Source organism: Pterocles gutturalis, unplaced genomic scaffold (genome assembly GCF_000699245.1).
Source record: "Pterocles gutturalis isolate BGI_N339 unplaced genomic scaffold, ASM69924v1 scaffold32607, whole genome shotgun sequence".
Taxonomy (NCBI): Eukaryota; Metazoa; Chordata; class Aves; order Pterocliformes; family Pteroclidae; genus Pterocles; species Pterocles gutturalis.
Genome location: NW_010111273.1, coordinates 35,453 through 56,799, shown reverse-complemented (window position 1 = coordinate 56,799; position 21,347 = coordinate 35,453). Strand labels below are relative to the sequence as shown.

Below are 21,347 nucleotides of genomic sequence, written 5' to 3'. Positions count from 1 at the left end.
TTAAAATACCAAGCTACAAATCTAACTTGTTAGTAGAACTATACTACATGATCATCCCAGTTTGTTTTTTAAATTTTTTTGAAGTTGTTTTTTTGAGACATAGTATGATGTTGCAAGCAACATAGTCGTCTGTAGTCAGAACAGTTGGGAGATAATCCTTTCTTGATTAGCCATTTTGCTGATCCTTGTGCTATTCCCTGCAAGCTTGGTTGCTGCTTTTGTCTCCTGATTAACTGCTAATAGACTCTTTCTAGTCATTAAACACTCTTGCCTTCTGCATACAATGGTAACCTCTGTCTTGCACTCTGCTTCTGCCATTGCAGTAAATCTGGTTATGTTGTTTCTCCACTAACAGCAATAGCTTGGTGAACTCTTGCCCTGTAGTATCATTCAGTACCCATAACTGCTGTTTTTATGTGCTGAGTAGATTTTTATGAGGGGGAGAATGAACATTTATTGGGTTAATGCTGATTGCTTAGTAAGAATAATCTGCAGCCTTTTGCCTTTAAAACCTCAGATTAATTCCAGCTCATAATATAAATGGAAGTTAAATTATAAGTCTTAAATTTGATTTAGTCATTAGGGCCTTTTGTAATCCAGGAGAGGGCCTGCAGGCAGCTATGCTGTGCACTCACACGAGCCTGTATTCCAGGGGGTTTCAGGCCTGGAAACAGTCAACTCCATCATGCCCTCTTGTTTAACCAGAAGTTCAGTCCAATCCTGTGCTGAGTAGGAAAACCTGCAGAGCAATCTGCATAAGACAGCAAAGTCAGTGCCGCAATTAAGTTTGCTGGTGTGATAACACAAATCTAATTGGGGCTTAAGTGTGTGTATTGTAGAGGTTACGGTGGCGCATCAAAGCGTGGAGACTGTATTGTACACCATGTACTGTGTTAATACCAAGAAATAGCTTTCAATACATCTTAAACAATGCTTTTTGTTTCTCTCCTTAGATCAATGTTCGAGTTGTTACTATGGATGCAGAGCTGGAGTTTGCCATCCAGCCAAACACTACAGGCAAACAGCTGTTTGACCAGGTCAGTGAGGGGTTGGTATGGGCTCTTGTTGTTTAAGCTTGGAGTACATTTCATTCAGGCTATAGTGTTTTCGTAAGACTGGATTCCAAACCTACCTTTCTTCTTTCCACTCCTAATCAAAGGGCCCTGGTCCAAAATAAGATCTCAAAATTCCATCACCGTAAAAGAAAAAAGCAAAAATCCTTGCAAGTACATTATGTTCCAGTGAAACCTGTCTTCCTAGCAATGCTGGGTTATAAAGTGTCGTAAGGGATCTGAAATGCCTGGACAGCATAGGTAGTGTGTTAAATGCACCTCCTGCTTTGAAATACAGTTTACCTCTTATTTCTTAAATTCTGAAGTTGAAATGTTGTCCCTGTGCATAAAACTCTTCAGAATCAAGTCTTCAGGTGGCTGATGAAGGTGTAGGCATAGCTGCGTTCATTCAGGAGCTGCATTGGAGGTATCCATTTGCCACAGTTTGCCAAACTACTGGAAAACTGGAACAGTTTGTGATCTCCATGCAGCAACTGTAACAACATGCCTTGTAAAAAGCCACTGTGCAGCAGGACGGAGCAGAGACTTGTCCAGCCTGGCTCCTGGGGTTCCCAGGGAAGTGGAGGGCATGAGGGGCCAAGACTCTCCTCCCTTACTGTTATTCTTCCTGCTATTACATTAACAATATACAGGTGTGTTTGGAGATGGACCTACAAAGATCAGACAACTAAAATAAAGAGCACTTTGTAAAATGTTATTATTTTCTTAAGTAGCTTGTTCTTATAAAACTGAAGCAAGGCCTAGATTTCATCAGAAAAATTTAACTTACTGTTTTGGAGTTAAAAAAAGCTTGCTTCTATTGCTGGAACACTGAAAACTAAGAATTAATCTGTGCAGACCTCAGTCACAAACATAAGCTTCTTATGAAGTGTTACAGCCATTCCTTTGCACTTCTCCCCTTGTCCCCTGCTAGCCTTGGTAGGAAAGGGTGGTTGCACTTCATCTCGAGTAGGCAGAACTGGCTAAACTATGTCCATTCCTTCTAAGGTTTTTTGGTACAATTTCTCATTTCAGTGAGTTAGCTTCTGGCAGCTGTGCAGATTTCCAGTGAGAAGTATTTTTAAAAACAATAAAAACATTTAGTATTTTCTTGGAAGGAATGAAAGGAGGAGACCAAATTATAATCACTGCAGAACTCCATAGTATAAAATTGTGTTTGTCATTAAATCGAACTTTAATTCCTTTTGATTATTACTGATGTGGGATAAACATCAAGTATTCACTGATTGGAAATTTGGTGAACTGCATATGAAACACTGGCGCTTTTATGGAACCAGCATTTGGTGTTTGACCTTCTATTCACTGCTGACCACTCTTAGCATCAGGATAATTTACCCCCCAGCCCCTTCTATGTTAACCCAAAACAGAGAACTCTGGTTTCATCTCTGGGGTACAGAAATCCCAATGACTAAAAGCCAGGCTTTTGAAAGTAGTGCCTTAGATGAGACAGTGTGTGTCCTATGTTCCTTATGACAAGGATTCAACGGGGACACTAATGTTTACATTTGTTAAGAGTCAGGGTCATCCCTCTGTCAGAAAATAAGTTATTTTCTTGACCTCCAGCTGAGAGGGCTGAAACCCTGAGAAGATGGAAGAAGGCAGGATGCTTCAGATCCAATGTATTTCTAGCTTGCTGTCTAGGTAGTTCTGGACTTGTGAAGATTCTGCTTGTTGTAGCACTTACTGTACTAGTGGGATAGACTGTCACCTCAGGAAGATTTGCTCCTTACATCCTGTGGCATGTGTGTAGAACGTGATTGGAAATACTTGCTGGAGTCCATACCTTGTTGGGGTGCACTTCTGCATATCAAGAGAAAAATAAAGTAAAAGCATGCAGCACAAATCTGGGGAAGGTGAAGTCCATATGCTTAGCTGCAACTACTCTGACATCCTCTCTTCACTTCTGCTGTGAAAGCCTTTTACTAGGCCCTTATCTCAGGTGGAGTTTAAACTCAGATAAAGACCATGGAGGCAATAGGTTTTCGCAGGTGTGAGTGGCCCAACTTGAACTGCAGAACCACTGTGGGGGGGGGAGAGGGCATTGAAGAAGCAGGCTAGTTTGAAAAACAACAATATCATTTCTTGGCCTGCTGTCAGCTAGCAAAACTGCTCCTGCAGTGCCCTTGTGCTTCAGGCTTTGCTAGCGTAAGTGTGTCTTGCACGTGAGGTGGGTTATGGCTCCCCTCTACAGAAAGTGGAGAATAGTGGAAACCTGTGAATACTGACTTCAAGCCAGACCTGTGCAGAGTTTGTGCTGCAATGTTCTGAAGTGTCCCAAGAACGAACGCAGTGGGCTCTGCAGCTGGCTGGAGTACCTCCCAGGCAGTCATGTGCCACCCTGGCTGCGAGCAAAACGAATTCAATGGAGGAGAGTGTCCCACTGGCAGTTTCTGAGAGTGAATGCATTTCTGGGTGGAATGGGCAGACTTAAGATTTGCTGCTTCATGCATTTGGGCCAGGGGTTGTCTCCCATCTTGAATATAATGCCTTGGTTCTTAGTTCTTCCTTGTTTTGCTATAAAAATTTACAAACCATTTTCCAGAATACAAGCTAAGACATTCATGTCTTTGTTCTTTGTATTAGAACTCAAGTGGTCAGACTTGGTTTAGCTTAATACTTTCTTCTTCCTTGGCTTTAGGTTTTGGGGAGAACTTGAGGGGTCATAACTTCTGCGAGCTTTCTAAATTGATTTGCAGAAAAAGTGTACTTTTTCTGTTGTAAGAGACAGTCAGAGATAATGACCTGGTAACGGCTTGATTTATGCAACTCTTTATTTTAACAAAGTTGCAACACTTTTTTGTGCAACAGGAAGTACATGCTCAACATGCCCCTGTTGTAAAGCCCAGTTCTGACCCTTTTAAAAATATGTCTAGCTGTCCGAAAACTTGTCTGTTCTGTGGTGAAACAAGCTGCTTTGGGGAAGAAGAGAAAAGGAATTTTAGTCAAGTAAAGGCTGAAGTATTTTCAGACCCCAGCTTGTTGTGGGGTTTGGGGATGTTGTGTTTGTTGGGTGGGGTTTTTTTAACATAAACTCTAGTTACTTACGGCCCTGCTGAAGTAGAATGTATAAACCATAGCCTTCTGAATACAGCCCACAGTGTCTAGTTATTGAGCTATCCCATTTCTTCAACTGGTAGGCACTGACCTCTTTATTCCTAAAAATTATATTTGCTTAGTGATGTTTTTCATACTACTATGCAATTTTCTTGGTCTGCTTATATCACTAAACTTCAGACATTGCCTGTTATTCAATAATGTCACACAAACAGTAATTCTGAGTGCTCATCAGGATGGTACATTTTTCCCTGCCTTCCCTTTTTCCTTACCAACCCCAGGAAGCTCTGGATTCCAGCTGCAGACTGCTGGCTTCTAGCTCACCAACAAGAAAATTTAAGGGAAACTACAGCAAAAACTAATTAAATGTCCTAAAATCATTGTCTCTCTCAAGTCTGCTCTCCAACAATACTATAATGGGGAGGGTAAAACAGATCGTTGGTTGAGATCTCAGGCCTCTTGAAGCACGTATAACTACACCCTCTTGAGTCTGTCATGCTTTTCTAACTTGCAAAGTAGTTTTAAAAAGCTCTTGCCTTCCCCTCAGTTCAGCTCCCCATGGTGATGCCTACATCATTTTTTGAGGGGCTACTCTGCAAATAACATCAAGGAAGTGATCCAGATATGTGTGTAGTGGATATTTCCAGATCTCAGCTCTGTCTAGAGCACAGCTTTACAGGCAGATGAGCTGGCAGCAAACTACTGGGCTATAAGAGCAACAGGTCAACAGTAGGAGGAGGTCAGGAACTTGTTAGGCTATCTCCTCCACCAAGGAAAAGGAACACGTCCAAACAGGACTATTTTAACCAGTAAATGTGCCATCCAGTCAACAGATGGTGTTTCTGGATCTTTTGTCTGGTTAGTATTTACGATATATGAAATGAAATTAGTCCTAATGTTGGGCCTTCAATATATTTTGTCCTTCAAAACTAGCCTTTGTGTGAGTTTAAAAAAAGAATACCCTTGACTGCGAATAGTTGCAGCTTGTTTTAATTCTCAAAACTGCCCAGGGAGCTTAAACACAGCAGTTGTGTGAGACACATCCCTCAGTTGTTTCCTCCAGCCAAATAATCTTTGGTGCCTGGCAGACAAGATCGCTTCAGCAATTAGTACTGCTAACTAGTTGTAGTTAGTACTAACACCAGTACAGATCATCTTACCATAAGCTTTGGTCAGAGAAGTAACTTGTCTGCTTCACCAGGGACAGTTTTAAGAAGGGCCAGTAGGTAGAAGCAAGCAGAAGCCCTACATGCTGCCAGTGTACCAGTCTAGCAGTTGGTGGCCTGTCACTGGCCCTGTTTGTCTCTCCTGGTCTCCCCAGAACCATTTCCTCCTAGGAACAGGGTGGGACACATAGCTTAACCTATGCCATTGCTCTCATCTACTGTGTCAGCTGTGTATCTTTGTCTACAAGATTAAATTTAATATGCCAGATGAGTAGGTTTAGGCTGTTGCCTGCACCTGCAGCTGATGCAGGACTTGAGAGGATACCTGGACCTCAAGTGAACTCTTACCTACAAATTTTTTTTTTAATCTTTTTGTTGCAGGTGGTTAAAACCATAGGTTTGCGAGAAGTGTGGTACTTTGGTCTTCAGTATGTGGACAACAAAGGATTCCAGACCTGGCTGAAGCTTGATAAAAAGGTAACAGACTTCAGGCTAATTGCTGAACAAAGGTTAATGCTTACATGATTCCTGATGCGTTATTGGCTGCAGCTTTATAAACCTTGTACCTGTTGTTGTTTGTTCCTTAGTTCTTATAACCCCAGGATTATTTTCAGAGAAAGCTTTGTGACCTCCATGGCAGCTGTTTGGGTGAGGTGTGGTGTGAGGGGAAGTTTGCTCTTTCTCTTTGTGTGGATTGCGGAAAGCTTTATAGCGTTTGTCAGATGTACAGCAGCTTGATATGGTACTTCGTTGGGTAGAAGCAGCTGTTCTTGCTGTTTCTGGGGGAACATCTTGGCTAGTGATGGTTTTAGTATCTACTTCTACAGGATCAGTTGTTGCACTAATTGTAAAGATAGGTCACTTCAAGGCTGGGCAGTTGTAACAGAGCCCAGGGGTCTCTGAATGTGCTCTTGTTTGTGAACGTGCAATTCTTATGAAGATATGAACAGTTTTTCCTGATGGGTCAGTCAGTGACATACATGTTTAATGACGGGGTTGTTCTCTGTCAGACACGTACAATACTGTATGGGTTTGCCATCTGATACAGCAAGGTAAATCATTCTCCAGTGAGCAAGGTTTGCTGTGTGGCTCAGCTGGAAAACATAATCTGTTTCTCCTGTGTTCTCATACTAGTAAGCAGCCAGAATTAAGGAATGCCAATAATTCACCTCTTAAGGCAAATGCCCGAAGTCCCTTTTTCTGAGTAAAAGCAATTTATTCTATTGTTTGCAACCCTGCTTAGTTGTGTTGTCAACTCTTTCCTTAGGTTTCTGCTCAAGAAATCAGAAAGGAGAATCCCCTCCAGTTCAAATTCCGTGCCAAGTTCTTCCCAGAGGATGTGTCTGAAGAGCTGATCCAGGACATCACACAGAAGCTCTTCTTCCTGCAGGTGAAAGAAGGGATCCTCAGTGATGAGATCTACTGTCCTCCTGAAACAGCAGTACTTCTTGGCTCCTATGCTGTTCAGGCCAAATTTGGAGATTACAACAAAGATGTGCACAAGCCTGGATACCTCAATTCAGAGCGTCTGATCCCTCAAAGGTGAAGGAGTTGTATGATGCAGTCTCCAATTTCTTTTTCTTTTTTTGTTGTTGTTTTTTTTTAAGTCAAGAATTTGCATTCTAGATAAATAGTTTCACTGAAAGCATGGTTTATTTTTTTTAAATTGAACCGTATGCATTTGGGGTTTTTTCCTTGTTTCATTTCTATATGTCAGAGTATGTTTTTTGTGCTCTGTCCTTGGGTTGGTTAGGGAGAGGAAGTATACTTTTGAATTCAGCTTTTCTTTCCTAAACATTGCTGCCCTGCTGGTAACTGACAGTATGAATGCCTCCTTTCTAAGAAGAAAAGAGCAGCCTTCAGCCATGAACATGTCAACCCTGGAGCAGTTTGTGTTGTGTGTCCTTAATCCTAATGTACAGTTCTAAAAATCCTGTATCTGGACAGCATGTCTTGAGGCTGCATAGTCCCATCCCCACACAGGATAAGTGTATGTTATCAGACAAACGTTTACACTTCCTGGTGACATTCTGTGCAGTGTCTAATTCCAGGAATGACACCAGCTTTTGCTTTGCTTTAACCCTCTGGTGTCTGCAGCATGTAAGTGATTCTTTTGCAGTGTTCTGCTTACTCTTCTCACGTCCCTGATCAGTGACCAGAAAGGCTTTGCAGAGGTTTTTATGTTCATTCTGAATTGCTCTGCTTTGCAGAGTACATCTTTGGGCTGAGTACGATCTTCCTCTTGGTTTCAGTAAGGCTTCATGGGTAGAACTGATTTTTTTTCAGTAAGAGCATAGCAAAGATCAGCATCAATGGATACTGCCGAACACAAAGTCTAATCTTGCTAATATCTCTTTTTGTGTAGGGTGATGGACCAGCACAAACTCTCCAGAGAGCAGTGGGAAGAACGGATCCAGGTGTGGCATGCTGAACACAGTGGCATGCTCAAGTAAGTGTTTTGTGTTGGTCCCTAGGCCAGTCACTTTGTCGCTGGTTGATTTCCTTAAGCTTGCAGTTCTACAACGTGCTTCTGAAATATACAGCAAGAGTTGCCTGTGTGTGGGAACTCTTGCTGTATATTTTCTAGTCCAACATCAAATCACATGGTAAAACTCAGTAGGATTTTCACGCGTAGTGAGAACAGTCTCTTGGCTGACTTCCTGAAAATCCTGGATCTATGCACAGTGTATCAGTGATGACTTTCAGTGGAAAAAAAAAAAGTACAGGTGTGCATCTAAACTTAAGTTCATTGAAGCCTTTGCAATGGCGGATGGGGAAGGTTCAGGTACTATACTTCTCCTGCTGACTGTACCTTGAGTCAAGGATGAATGTTGATAATTTTATGTCCAGAAATACAAGGGCTTGGTGAATGGGAGTACTCTGTGTGTGTGTGTGTTCATAGGTCTATCGTAACTCCTAAAGTGAATCCCAAAATGCTGAGTGTTCAGTTTTAACTCTTGTGCTTTTAGGAAAAGTTACTTGTTTCTCTTGAGGACTTTTTTCTTTCTGGGATGGTCAGGTAAATGAGAAGCTAACATCTGCTCTCCTTCCTTTCTCAACCAGAGAGAATGCCATGCTGGAATACCTGAAGATTGCTCAGGACCTGGAGATGTATGGAATCAATTACTTTGAAATCAAGAATAAGAAAGGAACTGACCTTTGGCTGGGGGTTGATGCCTTGGGGCTCAACATCTATGAAAAGGATGATAAGTAAGGCGCTTTTTTTTTCACCTTTGATCTCCCAGAGTGAGGGCTGGTGTGGGAGCCATGGGACATTTCTCATTGACAGGATCAGGGCAAAGTTCAGAGGTTGCTCATGTTCCAGTTGTGGATCAGTAGGTGAAGCTGTGCTAGAAAATGGGCTTTTGCATAATTTATGCTTTCATGACTTTCCTGACCTTTGTAGCCTGACCTGCTAATGCTACCTACCATCTAAAGAGAGATGTCAGCTGTACAGTGCCAGCTGGTAAACTGGGCATGGTTGCAGAGCTGAACCCTGAACTAAAGAGTTTACCAAGCTTTTCCTTGAGTCGGGTTGCCAGGTATGCCAGCAGTGGATATAATACAAGAACCTGGCAAGGCTACTATAGCTGCAGAGTGTTTGGACATCTAAGGCCATTCCTATACTGAAGTTAATGGTAGATGTGTGTGCAACTGTCTAGTTTTCAAAAAGACAGGTTATGGGTGGACATGAAACCAAAGCCAGATAACACTCAGAACCCAGGGAGGAATTAACCTATATAGTTACTGTGAACAAGGAATGAGATGAAGTCTTGCTGAGGTATGCATAGTTTTAATCAGCCCTTCTGGTAAAGGCAGAGCCATTATTAATTGGATAGTAGCTGGGAAATGACAGACTATATCTATAAATAGACATAAAAGGAAGGTGAGAACAGCTATGTGTAAGCCTACCAGTCTCTTCTAATACTCCACAATTGAAGGTTTAAAGAGGAGTTAAAATAGACTTTTTTTTTTTAGATTAAGTGTTGCTTGCTGTCTAGACTAGTTCTTTTTTTAAATTTTTTTCCCCATGTTCCAAGTCTTGGTTTCATGTCACTAACCTATAACAGACTGCCATTGTAATACAGAAGGGATTTTACCTGTTCTACATCTTTGCCTCCAAAAAACTTTGAATGCAACCCAAATAATAATTGGAACTCTGGAGCTTCTGTTAAATGGTAAAGAGAACTGCAGTCTCTTCTGCAGTGCTAGTATGTGCTCTCACCCAGAAAACAAGGAGTGTCACTTGAAAGAAAAGTGGTTTCGCTCATGAAATACTTCAGTCTTGAATGACTAGTCTTGCTATGTAACCATGGTCACACAAAACAGGTTTTTCGAGCTCCAGAAGCAGGCAGAATACAGCCCTTGACTGTAAAGAGCTATCAAGAGCATTTGGAAAACAAATACAGTGCTGGAATAAACTGCTTGTTTCTGCTGTCACTCTTGCTACTATGTAATTAAGTCTTTTGAGCAGATATGGGGACTAGAAAAATGGTAATGTGTACCTCGCTCTGGTTTGTACGTGCAAAATTTGGGGAAGGGGCCAAGGTGAAAAAGCAAGATTTCCTTGTTGAAGTTAAAGCTGAGGAAAAGAGACTGCTGCAGGTGTACAAGCCTCCATACTGCAGTGTGTGTCAGTGTCACACTTATAGGCATTTTCAAGCTTTTTTTTTTCTGCATTAAATAGGAGAATCTGCAATAGAACTTATAAGTGAATTATTTTAGTTGTCTGTCACACTGTATTATCAAGGGTTGAAACACTTAAGCTAATATGATGAAGGCTGGAGTAACTAACCTTAGCCTAATCAAATAATTTTCTTTACAGTTCTTACTGTTCCACACACACACACTGTTGCATAATCCTGTAGTTGAGTTAAAGGTTAGGGAATGGGAAGTTCTGAAGAGGATGTATTTTATTCTTGATGTCTTATTTTAAATGAAACAAGTTGTTTTTTTTAAGCTTGGGTAAGCTTGGGCCCGGTGAAATCATGCTATGTAGTAGCTTTCTGTCTCTGTGAAGATGAGTTAAATTCCTCCAAAATTGCTAGCTTTTTTTCCTTAACCAATGAGCTCCATAGAAGGGATTCTTACAGAGCTCAAGTGTTTCACTGTGATGATAGATGCTTCTCTAAGTGCTAAACATTAAATACTTGTGCCTCCAAACCATTTGCTAGAAGTAGTTGTCAGCGCTTCAGTGTGTGTCAGACACATATGTTGGAGAGGTCAGATAATAACCAAAAGATTGCTTGTTGGTGTTATTTATGTAAGATGCAATTCTTAATTGTTAGCTGCCATCTCTAGAGAATGTATCCTCCCTTCATGAGAGACGAACAGTGTGATAGTAAACTTAAAAATTAAATATTTGTTGGGGGGGAATTGAATGAATTTGTTAACAGCCAAATACACAAGCCCTTGTAATATTTGAACTTGCTGCAGAGCTGGCCGGGTACGTAAGGGTGGAGTGCTGGAATGGCTCGTAAACGTCTGATCTCGATACTTTTTATATGCAAGAGTTGGGAGAAATAAAAGAAAAGGAAAAATCTCAAATGTCTGGTGAAGCTTAAAGAAGCAATTTTAAACAGACCAACAGATCTGAACTCCTAGGCAGCGAGGAGAGCTGGGAATCTGAGTCTTGCCCTTTGCTTTGTAAGGTGCTTTCCAACAGGAGAGCGCCGCGTGGTACTGCTGGTGGCACAACCAACATGTAAAGTTCTGCTTGGTGACTAGTGGGATGGGCTCAAAGAGGAGTAGTCTGCGTGGAAGGGCTCTTTTGTTACTAGCCTTGCCTGTAATCTGGGGGAGGAAACAAAAGACAAGAAATCTGCCTCTACCAACTGTGTTTGTGCCTGGCTGGCACTTCAGAAGTGAAGGCAGCGTGCAGTGAACCAGGCTAGCTGAACACAGTGGGGTAGGCTTCGCTGTGGGCGCTGGAAGGTGTGGGGAGTGGCTGAGTTACTTTGGCTTGTGCCTCCTACCACATAAGAGAAGCCTCCTGGAAGCACAGCACATATGCATAAAGTCTGCATGCTGCAGGTTTTGGGCCCTGATTTCAAAGAAATGAACTTAAAGCAGGTATTTGGGAAAGCTGAGTGTGTGGCTTTGGTAGAGACCATCCCTATTGCATATCCAAAAGTCAGTAGGGTGGCTGATCACAATGAGAAGGGACTCTGTAAGGGAGGTGACTGGGCATCTTTCCCTGCTCCTGTGGATTTTTGTTTCAACTATTGTCTTCTTGCTGTTGGGAGAGCTGTGTGAAGTGTTGCATCCCACTGAGTCTGTGTTAGAAGCAATGTGGGGAAAAAAATGCTCATTGCAGCATCTCTTAAAATTATTTCTCTTCTTTCCAGGCTGACTCCAAAGATTGGGTTCCCCTGGAGTGAAATCAGAAACATCTCTTTCAATGACAAGAAGTTTGTTATAAAGCCTATTGACAAGAAGGCACCTGTAAGTACATCTAGAATGGATTCCTGGAAACTGCATGGGAAAAACTCATACTGTTTCATCTCAAAATACATTTGTCTTTGGTGAGAAGAAAGCTACAGATATTCTAGATGCAAAATGAGCTTTAGAATTTAGGGTGTATTTGGAGCTGTCTATTTTTCTGTGGAGTATAAATAAAGGGTTTACGGTGGTATCTAGCACGGAGAAAGATGAAGATTTTACAATGGCAGAGTGGGGTTTTTGTCTAGAAAACTAGGTAACTTTATGGTTAAATCTGAGATTCTTCGCTAGCTCTGTGAGTCTTCTGTGTAGCCAGATTATAATCCAAGACTAGTCCTCTCTGCATTTTTTCAGTGCATGGAAGCTGGTCGCTGACTTTATTATTAAAAAAAAACCACTAAAAAAACCCAAAAAAACCAAACAAAAAACCAAAACACAACAAAAATTGTGCAAATGCTGCAGCAAAACCACATGGATATATATGGTTTCCCATATTAATGCTCACTCCCATGTCACTGAAAGAGTAAAAGTCAATTAAGGACCATGGTGTTCATTGAACTTCTTGAAAAGTAGGGTAAATGGGAAGGAGATGATTTCTGCAGAGAGCCTAAATGTAGCCACCTGTGAATGTCACTCTTCAATACTTAGTGTTTTCAGAGTTATTTTAGTGAAGAATTAGCAACTTTGACCTGTTGAGAACATAAAGTGGAGTAAGTGGTATAGGTGGATCTCATTCTGTCAGTCTTGTGAAACTACTGGAATAGTTGAGAAAGTCCTCTTCTTCTCTTCCCTCACCCCAGTACTTGGCCTTGGTGGGTAAGTACAGCCCTGAGAAATAATAAGCAGTTTGGCTTTGGGAAAGGGTGATGGCTTATAAATCTCTTTAAATTACTGGGAGGATCCTTTTCTGTTAAAGGATACTAACACACAGTGTGCTGCAGGGCTTTCCTCCAGATAACCTGGGTGAGGGGGTGAGAGGAGCTTCTTTTTGTGATGCTGTTAGTGAAAGCCAACAGAACTCCACAGAGGTAGAGAGCTGGTCTGTCAAGCATGCTTTTCTCAATAGAAGAGCCTCTTGGACATGTTGTATACATGATGAAATGATTAATCTCCTGTTTATGGATCACAGCTTTCCATCCACTCCCCAACAGTAAATCTGAGTTTGAAATGGGAGGCTTGCAAGAGGCTGAGACAGAAAGGTGTTAACGTTGAAAAACTCAGTTATGTTTCCTTCCTCTGCATGAGTCGTCCCTTTCCCTCTGAGCGGTGTTATGTTTAAAGCTATGCGTGAAAGAATAATTTATCTGGACACTAATTATGAGCATTCAGGAAGTTGTCTGGATCTTTTCATATGCTTGTGTCTCCTTTAAAAAAGCAAGTATTATAACTACAGCAAAAGACGCGGTCCCCCCAAGATGTGGGTTGGAGGATTCTACATGTCAGTGTTTAAATGGACATTAATGTAATGGGTAGAGTCCTGTGACACCTTGCCCAGAATAAGTTTTCTTAATCTTTAGGCCTGTCTGCCCACATATTCCAGTATCTTCAGCACATTGTCTTTCAAACTGTGAGAAACCTGGGGGAGGCTGAGGCTGAGGAAGGGGGTGGGGAGGTTCTCTTATGTTCTTCTGAAAATGTTTTGTCCCTTAGTTATGGCCTTAAAGGACAAACACAACCACCCTCCATGCCCTCATTATTTACTTCCATGTAAGTGAACCTTGCCTCAGGATAGGACCTATTCATCAAATGTGCACAGACAGTTTGTTTTTAAAATTACTTGTCAGAAGTAGGAGGTCGGATGAATAGCTTACAGGTGCAGTTTGCAGTATCAGACTGGTACAGTTCAGAGTGGCTCTGGCAGGATTTAGTGGGGGAGCACAACACACTGCACCTCTTGCAGTCAGAATGTGAATTGGGAAATGCACTGAAGAAAATGAGGCTTTGTCAGCATATTCACGTTCCTCTTAATAGCAACTGGAGTGCTTTTTGTTGCTTCTGGTATGATTTCTAGTTTTTCCAGAGATAGCCACAACTTGTGCATCTGAGCTCAGGCAGTTACAAACATGATCACTGCTGCCACGTAAAAGTGTAGGGCCTCCGTGTGCCCCTTCTCGTTTCTACCCCTTGCTAACAGCGAGGCAGTCCATAGGAGAGTGGTTCTAAGGAATGTGTACTGGTTTACGGTGGTAGTGTGGCAGCTTGCCCACTGCCCATATGACCGTACACAGAGTACACAAAAAAGGCACAAAGATGCAGAGTTTGTTCACTCTGTAAGTTCAGACTGCACTGTAAACATGTATGGTCATGGCCTCGGAAAAATCTTCAGGCAGGTAATGAACTTGGCCCTTTCTTCCAGAAGTAAATGTGCTAAGATCCAGCCTGGTGTGTAGTTTCTGTAAAAGCCTGCTTATAACACAGATGACAAGAAATCTGGGGCTGTTCTTTTTCGAGAACCAGAAATTTTAGAATATCTTGTTTTGTTACTGCTTGCAACCCAGTCAAATATATAGTCAACCCATACGTTCTCTAGTTAAAAAAAAAAAAAGCTTTAATTTGACACTCCTGGAACAGCCTAAGGCAACTTAACTAGGAAATGCCATGGAGAGGAAAGAATGATATTGGAACGTATTTCTGCATGGGTGGGGATTTCTTCTTTCTCTGAAAAAACACGGATGGTGCCTTGAATATTGATTCAAATAGACAAGGAAATTCTATGAAGTTATTTTAATAGTCTGCAATACATACATGCCTTATCTTCCAGTCACAAAGCCATGCAAACTTAAAACCTGAGTACTCAGTACTAGAGATCTGAATTGCCCAGATGGTTTGCTGCCAAAACCTTCTGCAACATTTCCAAACTCCACAAAGTGTCCTTTAAATGGAGATTGACAATTTTCTCTAAAAGATACTTTTTCTAGAAAAGTAACTTGTCAAGTCTATGTAGACTTGAAATGGAGAATATAAATAGCAATTGTTTTGGCTTCAAATGATATTGGCAGTCCTTGCTGCTATATTTAAATGCCTGTGTATATGTCTCAATTACAGTGAAATTAGTGGCAAGGCAATTTGTTTGTAGCTAGCTGGGAGAAGAGAAAGCATCCTTGGAAAACTGACTGTGTGGTGTCTCTCTTCTAGGACTTTGTGTTTTACGCCCCTCGTCTGAGAATTAACAAGAGGATCCTGCAGCTCTGCATGGGCAACCATGAACTGTATATGCGGCGCAGGAAGCCTGACACCATTGAGGTGCAACAAATGAAAGCCCAGGCCCGGGAGGAGAAGCACCAGAAACAACTGGAAAGGTGAGCTTGAAGGCAGAGAGCGGGGATGAGGTGGCGGAGCCTGGGATCGGCAGGTAGATGTACCTGCAGGGCAGCAGCCGATAACATGGGTTTTGTTTAGGCAAGGCCAGGAGCCACCCCACATTTTCTCCTGTATTTGTGGCTTGTTTGGCTTCATTCCCTCAGTGCTCTTGTTTTTACAGCTCCTGTACCTTCCTTATGACAGAAGTAACAAAGTTCAATCTCCTCTGCTGTGCAGTACAGAGCTGTGGTTTTCTCTCTCTGTTTCTAGTAGCTATTTGGTGTGCTAAATTTCTGGGGTGGGCAACAAAAATGCAAATATTTTTATGAAAACTGAGGAAAAATTCTGAAATGATGAAGGAACAGGCTGTATGTATTTCTGTCTGCTGGTTCTTGTTATGTGGCAGTCATGTGGTCATTTCCCACTGAGCTGCCTGGAGAGATGCCCAGCCAACTTTCTTGGCTGGCTATAGCTTAGGTCTGAAAGTGAGCTTCAAGCATGAAATCTGTTTCTAACAGGCAACAACTAGAAAATGAAAAGAAGAAGAGGGAGACAATTGAGAGGGAGAAAGAACAAATGTTGAGGGAGAAGGAGGAGCTGCTGGTGAGGCTACAAGAGTACGAGATGAAGACTCAGAAAGCAGAGAAAGGTAAGGTACTTACACCTGGTCTGGTCAGCCCAAATATTGTGCTCCATAGAAGGGTTATAAGGGTCGCTGCCTACACCTACCCTAAATCTGATGACACTGCGATCTCTAGGCAAGGGTTACTAATATCTCTCTATGAGGATAAGTACACACGTGTGCTCACACTGCCGCGATCATCCAAAACATGAAAAGTAGCATAAAATCTGCTGATTGTATTTGGGAATTGAAGGTCACACAAACTCTGTTTTTCCCTGTTGCCAAGAGGGTTTAAGGAGCATAGCTTCTTCCAGCAGCGAGTAACAGAGTTCAGCTCTCAAGTACTTTTTACTTCTAACAGAAAAAGTACTTTGGGAACAGGTCTGTCCAGTGAAATGGAAGCTTCTGTTTAAATGCCCAGATGAGCAGATTGGAGACAGCAACATCTGGCCATTGCAGTAAATTGTCAGTTAGGGGCGGTGGAGTCATGTCCTGTCAGTGTTACAGACTTCAGTGCAAATATCTTGCAGAAGATGTAGAACATGCAGCTGACTGCTTCTGAATTCAGTTACTTGATGTGTTACACAAACTTTGAGGTGCACAGTGAAGGGATATTGCAAGCTAGAGTCAAGTGCTTGTCCTGACTTCTGCAGTTGGCTAAGAGACTGTTGGTAGTCCAACAGTTGGTTGATCAGGCTTGTGGACTAACTGCATTGATCTGTCTCTTTCCAGAGCTCTCAGATCAGATCCAAAGAGCCATTCAGCTGGAGGAGGAAAGGAGACGAGCCCAGGAGGAAGCAGAACGCTTGGAAGCTGACCGTTTGGCTGCTCTGCAGGCTAAGGAAGAGCTGGAGAGACAAAATATGGACCAGATAAAGAGCCAGGAACAGCTGGTAAGCCTCAGTCATTTTGAGGATAAGAGATGCAGGCAGGTTACTGTGCCCTTTGAGTTTGTTTCATTGTTGTGTTTGAGGGGTTTTTTGGTTTTTTTGGGTTAAGAGTCCTTATAATTCCAGATTTATTATTCAACAGGCTACAGAGCTTGCAGAGTATACAGCCAAGATTGCACTTCTTGAAGAGGCAAGGAGGCGTAAAGAAAGTGAGGTTGAAGAGTGGCAAATCAGAGTGAGTATCTGTTTTATAAAGTTGCTCTGAAGTTCTACACTTGAGCAGTGCGTACGATGATTAGCCTGGCATGACTTCCCTGATCATGTGGAGACAAACATCTGTACACTGGCAGAGAAGATCAGACTTGTGATGAATGTGCAATATGCCTGCAGAACACCACTCTTTCAACAAGCCTTTAGTCAAAATTCAAAACAGAAGCCTGTATAAAACCTAAGAATGTGCTTATCATTGTGGAGCCACGGAGGGGAAGGGGTGCATGTGTAAATGATGCATTTAATGCATGATGTCTGAAAGAATTCTATCAAGTGAAGACATTGCAAGTATAGCCATACCACAGGTACCAGTCCTGAGGAGTGTGTGCTGTTATCAGTGGCCTCCTGGTACCTGGGTCAGGAGAGTTGAATAGTTTGATGCAGTAAACCCAAAAATAAACCATGCAAGGCTTGGAGTGCCTGGTGCTCCCTGTGCCTGTACCTAGTGCTGCAGACTGCATGGGAGGGCAGAACCACTGAAGGAGCAAGGAAGCTGACTGCCTAGTGCATAATTGCATTAAAAATGCCAACTCAGCAATCTAACTTCTTGCTCTGTGGAACCCATATTTACAACCTACAGCTCTTCAAATGGAGAACAGGATGAAGAGAACTGTAGCTTCCCACAGAACTATTTTTCCTATCTTGTTTTATTGTGTTGTGGTGTAACCCCAGATGGCAGAAGCCCACGCAGCCACTCCCTGATTCCCCCCTGGTGGGATGGGGGAGAAAATCGGAAGGGTAAAAGTGAGTAATCTTGTGGGTAATAGGTTTGATAGGTAAAGCACAAGCAAAGCAAAACAAGGGATTCATTCCCTACTTGCCATGGGCAGGCAGGTGTTCAGCCATCCCCAGGAAAGCAGGGCTCCATCACGTGTAGTGGTTACTTGGGAACACAAATGCCATCACTCCAAATGTCCCCCTCTTCCTTCTTTTTCCCCAGCTTTATATGCTGAGCGTGATATATGGTATGGAATATCCCTTTGGCCAGTTGGGGTCAGCTGTCCCAGCTGTGTCCCCTCCCAGCTTCTTGCACACCCCCAGCCTCTCGCTGGTGGGGTGGAGTGAGAAGCAGAAAAGGCCTTGGCTCTGTGTGAGTGCTGCTCAACACCTAAGACATCCCTGTGCTATCAACACTGTTTCCAGCACAAATCCAAGCTGCAGCCCCATGCCAGCTACTGTGAAGAAAATTAACTCTGTCCCAGCCAAAACCAGCACATATTGGAAGAAGATTCTTTTTTCAGATCCCCTGCACATTATACAGTGGATGATGATAGCATCACAAGTTCTGAATAAGACTGTAACAGAGTCCTGTCAGCTGCAGAGATTTAATTTCTTCTTTCTTGCTTTTTACAGTAGATTGACAAAACTGGGAAGATAAGCATTGAAGTGTTTATTAAGCTGTTTAAAGCAAGCAATGTATGAAAATATTTTTCACTCTTTTCCCAAAGGCCAAGGAAGCCCAGGAGGATCTGGTAAGGACAAAGGAGGAGCTACACCTGGTAATGACTGCTCCGCCTCCACCCCCACCGCCTGTCTATGAGCCAGTGAACTACCATGTCCACGATAACTTGCAAGACGAAGGATCTGAGTACTCTGCCTACAGCGCAGAGTTCTCCAGTGAGGGGATCAGGAATGACCGTAATGAGGAGAAACGCATTACTGAAGCAGAGAAGAATGAACGTGTACAGATGCAACTGAGGGTAAGACAATGTTTGGAAGAAGTGGAGTAATTGAAACATTCATTCCTGGAAAATAGATCATTTAACCACTTGGTTATGCACACAAAACTTGATAGTTTCTCTTTGTTTACAGTTCCTGTATGGAGTTTGAATTAGACAAGATATATAAAGATTACTGTCATTGCTCAGGCTTTGAGATTACTTACATCATCCATAGTGTTTACGGAAAGCATATGTTGTAGCAATATCACTGGTCTGCCCAGTCATCTAACAACTGTCAGCTCTCACAAAAAAACACTACTGCCATGAGCCGAAAGCTCCTTGTGTATAATGTGTATTTAATGTTCTTCATGTTGCAGGCGCTGACAGATGAACTGGCCCAGGCTAGAGATGAAAATAAGAGGACCCACAATGATATTATCCACTCAGAGAACATGCGACAGGGCCGTGACAAGTACAAGACGCTGCGGCAGATCCGGCAAGGCAACACCAAGCAGAGAATTGATGAGTTTGAGGCAATGTAATGATGCTTATAATAAGAAGGCAGGACTGTGGGGAAGACAGATCTTAATGCTGTATTCTTGTTTTGGGTTTTTTTTTTTTGTTGTGTTGTTTCTTCCCTGAGGAGGGGGTCACCATATGACATTTAACAAATGTTCTCTAAACCCAGAGGTATTTGAATCTCCCTTTTATTCTGTACCTTCTATGAAATCTGGTATAGTTAAAACCACCTTGTACCACTGATCCCAGTAAGTTGCTCATGCCTTTGCTTAGTGCCAAAAGGCCTTTTGTCACATCTTCTCTGTAAGCAAGACAAATTTTAATAGGCCATGCTTCTAGTTGAAGATGCGTGTCCTGTGCAGGTGCTGGATTCAGCTTGGCCTAAAAATAAGCAACTGTGGGTGAATTTTGTGCCATATGTCTGTATTATTAGTTACAGTGTAAAGTCCAACAGGTGAGAAGACAGATTGTAGAACTCAAGATCTGCAAGTAGCTGTATGTATGTACATGTGTGCACGTGTGTTTTTACACTGTTTTTGTCTTGGTCTTGATACCCCCCCACCTGCACACAAAAGAACTGACAACACCTCAGAACTACTTTGTGTAGAAATCAGGCCTCTTCTGGTTGCTGTTCTCAACCTGAAAAATTTTGCAGTGATGGCCCAGAAGTGTGGCATAGGGACACTGATACCCTCCTCACATAACAGCTAGGCAAATACTCTGTTGGAATCTAATACACTACAGTGTTTGCATTCCAGCTTCGTTACTGATCAGTTATAGTGTAGTATTTATATATTAAAAAAACCATGCAATATGTGGATTGCAATAATAGTTTAAAGGGAAATAGTTTTGCTCTGTATATTTTGTTACTTTTCAGATTTAATGACTTGCATCTGTAAAAATGCCTGAACAATACTGTAGTCTGATACAGTGCAGCTGATTATTTGCTATAAAGCATTATTTGTAAAGATCATTTTTTTACTTAATGAAAATTGTTATATGTACACATGATCCAATATATACAATTTTACTGCACCTATTTTTCTAACAAATTTTCTAATTTTTTTAAATGTTTGATTTAAAGTTTCAGACTCCAAAGATGAAGGGACTGCTTGTTTATATCACAGTTGTATTCTCTCGAGTAGAGAGCATTTCTGTGACCATTCCTTCCCCACCAATCTTCCCCTTTCCTTGAAAATCTGTTAGAAAGTGAGATACAGTATGTTGTCAGCTCTTCTCTTCCATTTACAACATCTATGCTGCTTTATACTTGAGTTGAATCTTGTGTGGTTTTTTTATTTTGCAGCAGCAAACATCTAAATAAAAGATCTGCAAAGTAACAAAGGACTTGGAGTCAAGTGTTCCTTGTGGGGGGTGTATTTTGTGTTAGGTCTGCTACTGCTCTTTTTTAGTTCCTGAGCTTAGCATATGAATAAAGAGTCTTTAACTCTTAAATTCTTAAAATCCACATTGACCTGCAAAGGAAGAAAGGACACTACTTGCTGTAATGACTTTACCCCAGCCCCAGGAAAGAGGTATACAGCAGCAGCACTAGTTACAGCTGTACCTACGAAGTTTCTGCTGACAGTTCACTGTGTCAGTGAACTGATACAGGAGTTGGCCTTAAGCTTGCATTTGCACTGGTTCACATGAATAAATTATGATCTTTGCTAAGCTCTTGTCCTGTGCTGTGTACCATATGCATCAGACTTGTTAATACTGTCTTACAGCAGCAGCTAAGAAGAAGGAGCTTCCTACAACCACACTTACTTATTGTATTAGCTGTTGTCCCATGCTCTACTGACAGAGAATTTATACACTTAACTGGTTTAAAGTACCATGACACAGCACACATTTGAAAGGTATGTGGCCACAGGCCAGAGCTTTTTAGGGTCATATGAAGTAATACTGGCACTGTAGATAAGTCTGATGCACTAAGGTGTTAGCATCACCCATCTGCAGCAAGCAGTGAAAGATAAGCTAGTTTTCATTTCTCTGAACATATAAAACATCAAGATCAGAGGGAAAGCATATACTTTCCTGAAGGTATTTTCTCTAGAAGTATTACTATCAGTGATTGAATTAATTACAGTTCTGCACCCAGAAATGGAAAACTGCATATCATCTGATTAATGTTGCCTTGTCAGCATAATGCATTTCAAACCAAGTTTGTCACTCCTGAAGAAACAGTACTAACCTTAAACTCCAGCTAGAGACACAGGTAGTAAAAGGCTTAACTTTTGGAGAAATAAAATCTTCAGAACATCACATACTTTCAGCTGCATAACTCTCATTTCACAAAGGCTGGAGTATGTACTGTTGCAGTGTACCTTTCCCCAGACCTGAAAAAA

General features: G+C 41.9%; 1 protein-coding gene across 2 annotated transcripts; it reads left to right on the top strand.

Moving 5' to 3' along the window:
- Positions 1-959: 959 nt before the first annotated feature.
- On the top strand, positions 960-20,331 carry EZR (ezrin). Of its 2 annotated transcripts, XM_010073696.1 has the most exons (12): positions 960-1,037; positions 5,675-5,770; positions 6,561-6,835; positions 7,659-7,742; positions 8,357-8,503; positions 11,641-11,737; positions 14,870-15,033; positions 15,553-15,683; positions 16,389-16,549; positions 16,689-16,781; positions 18,265-18,516; positions 18,855-20,331. In XM_010073696.1, exons 1-12 carry the CDS (start codon positions 975-977, stop codon positions 19,017-19,019), a joined length of 1,728 nt encoding a protein of 575 aa, XP_010071998.1. In that variant the 5' UTR covers positions 960-974; the 3' UTR covers positions 19,020-20,331. The 2 variants fall into 2 exon arrangements, with proteins under 2 accessions (XP_010071998.1, XP_010071999.1); XM_010073697.1 differs by lacking the exons at positions 5,675-5,770; positions 6,561-6,835 and having other exon boundaries at positions 979-1,037; positions 18,855-19,158.
- Positions 20,332-21,347: the final 1,016 nt, after the last annotated feature.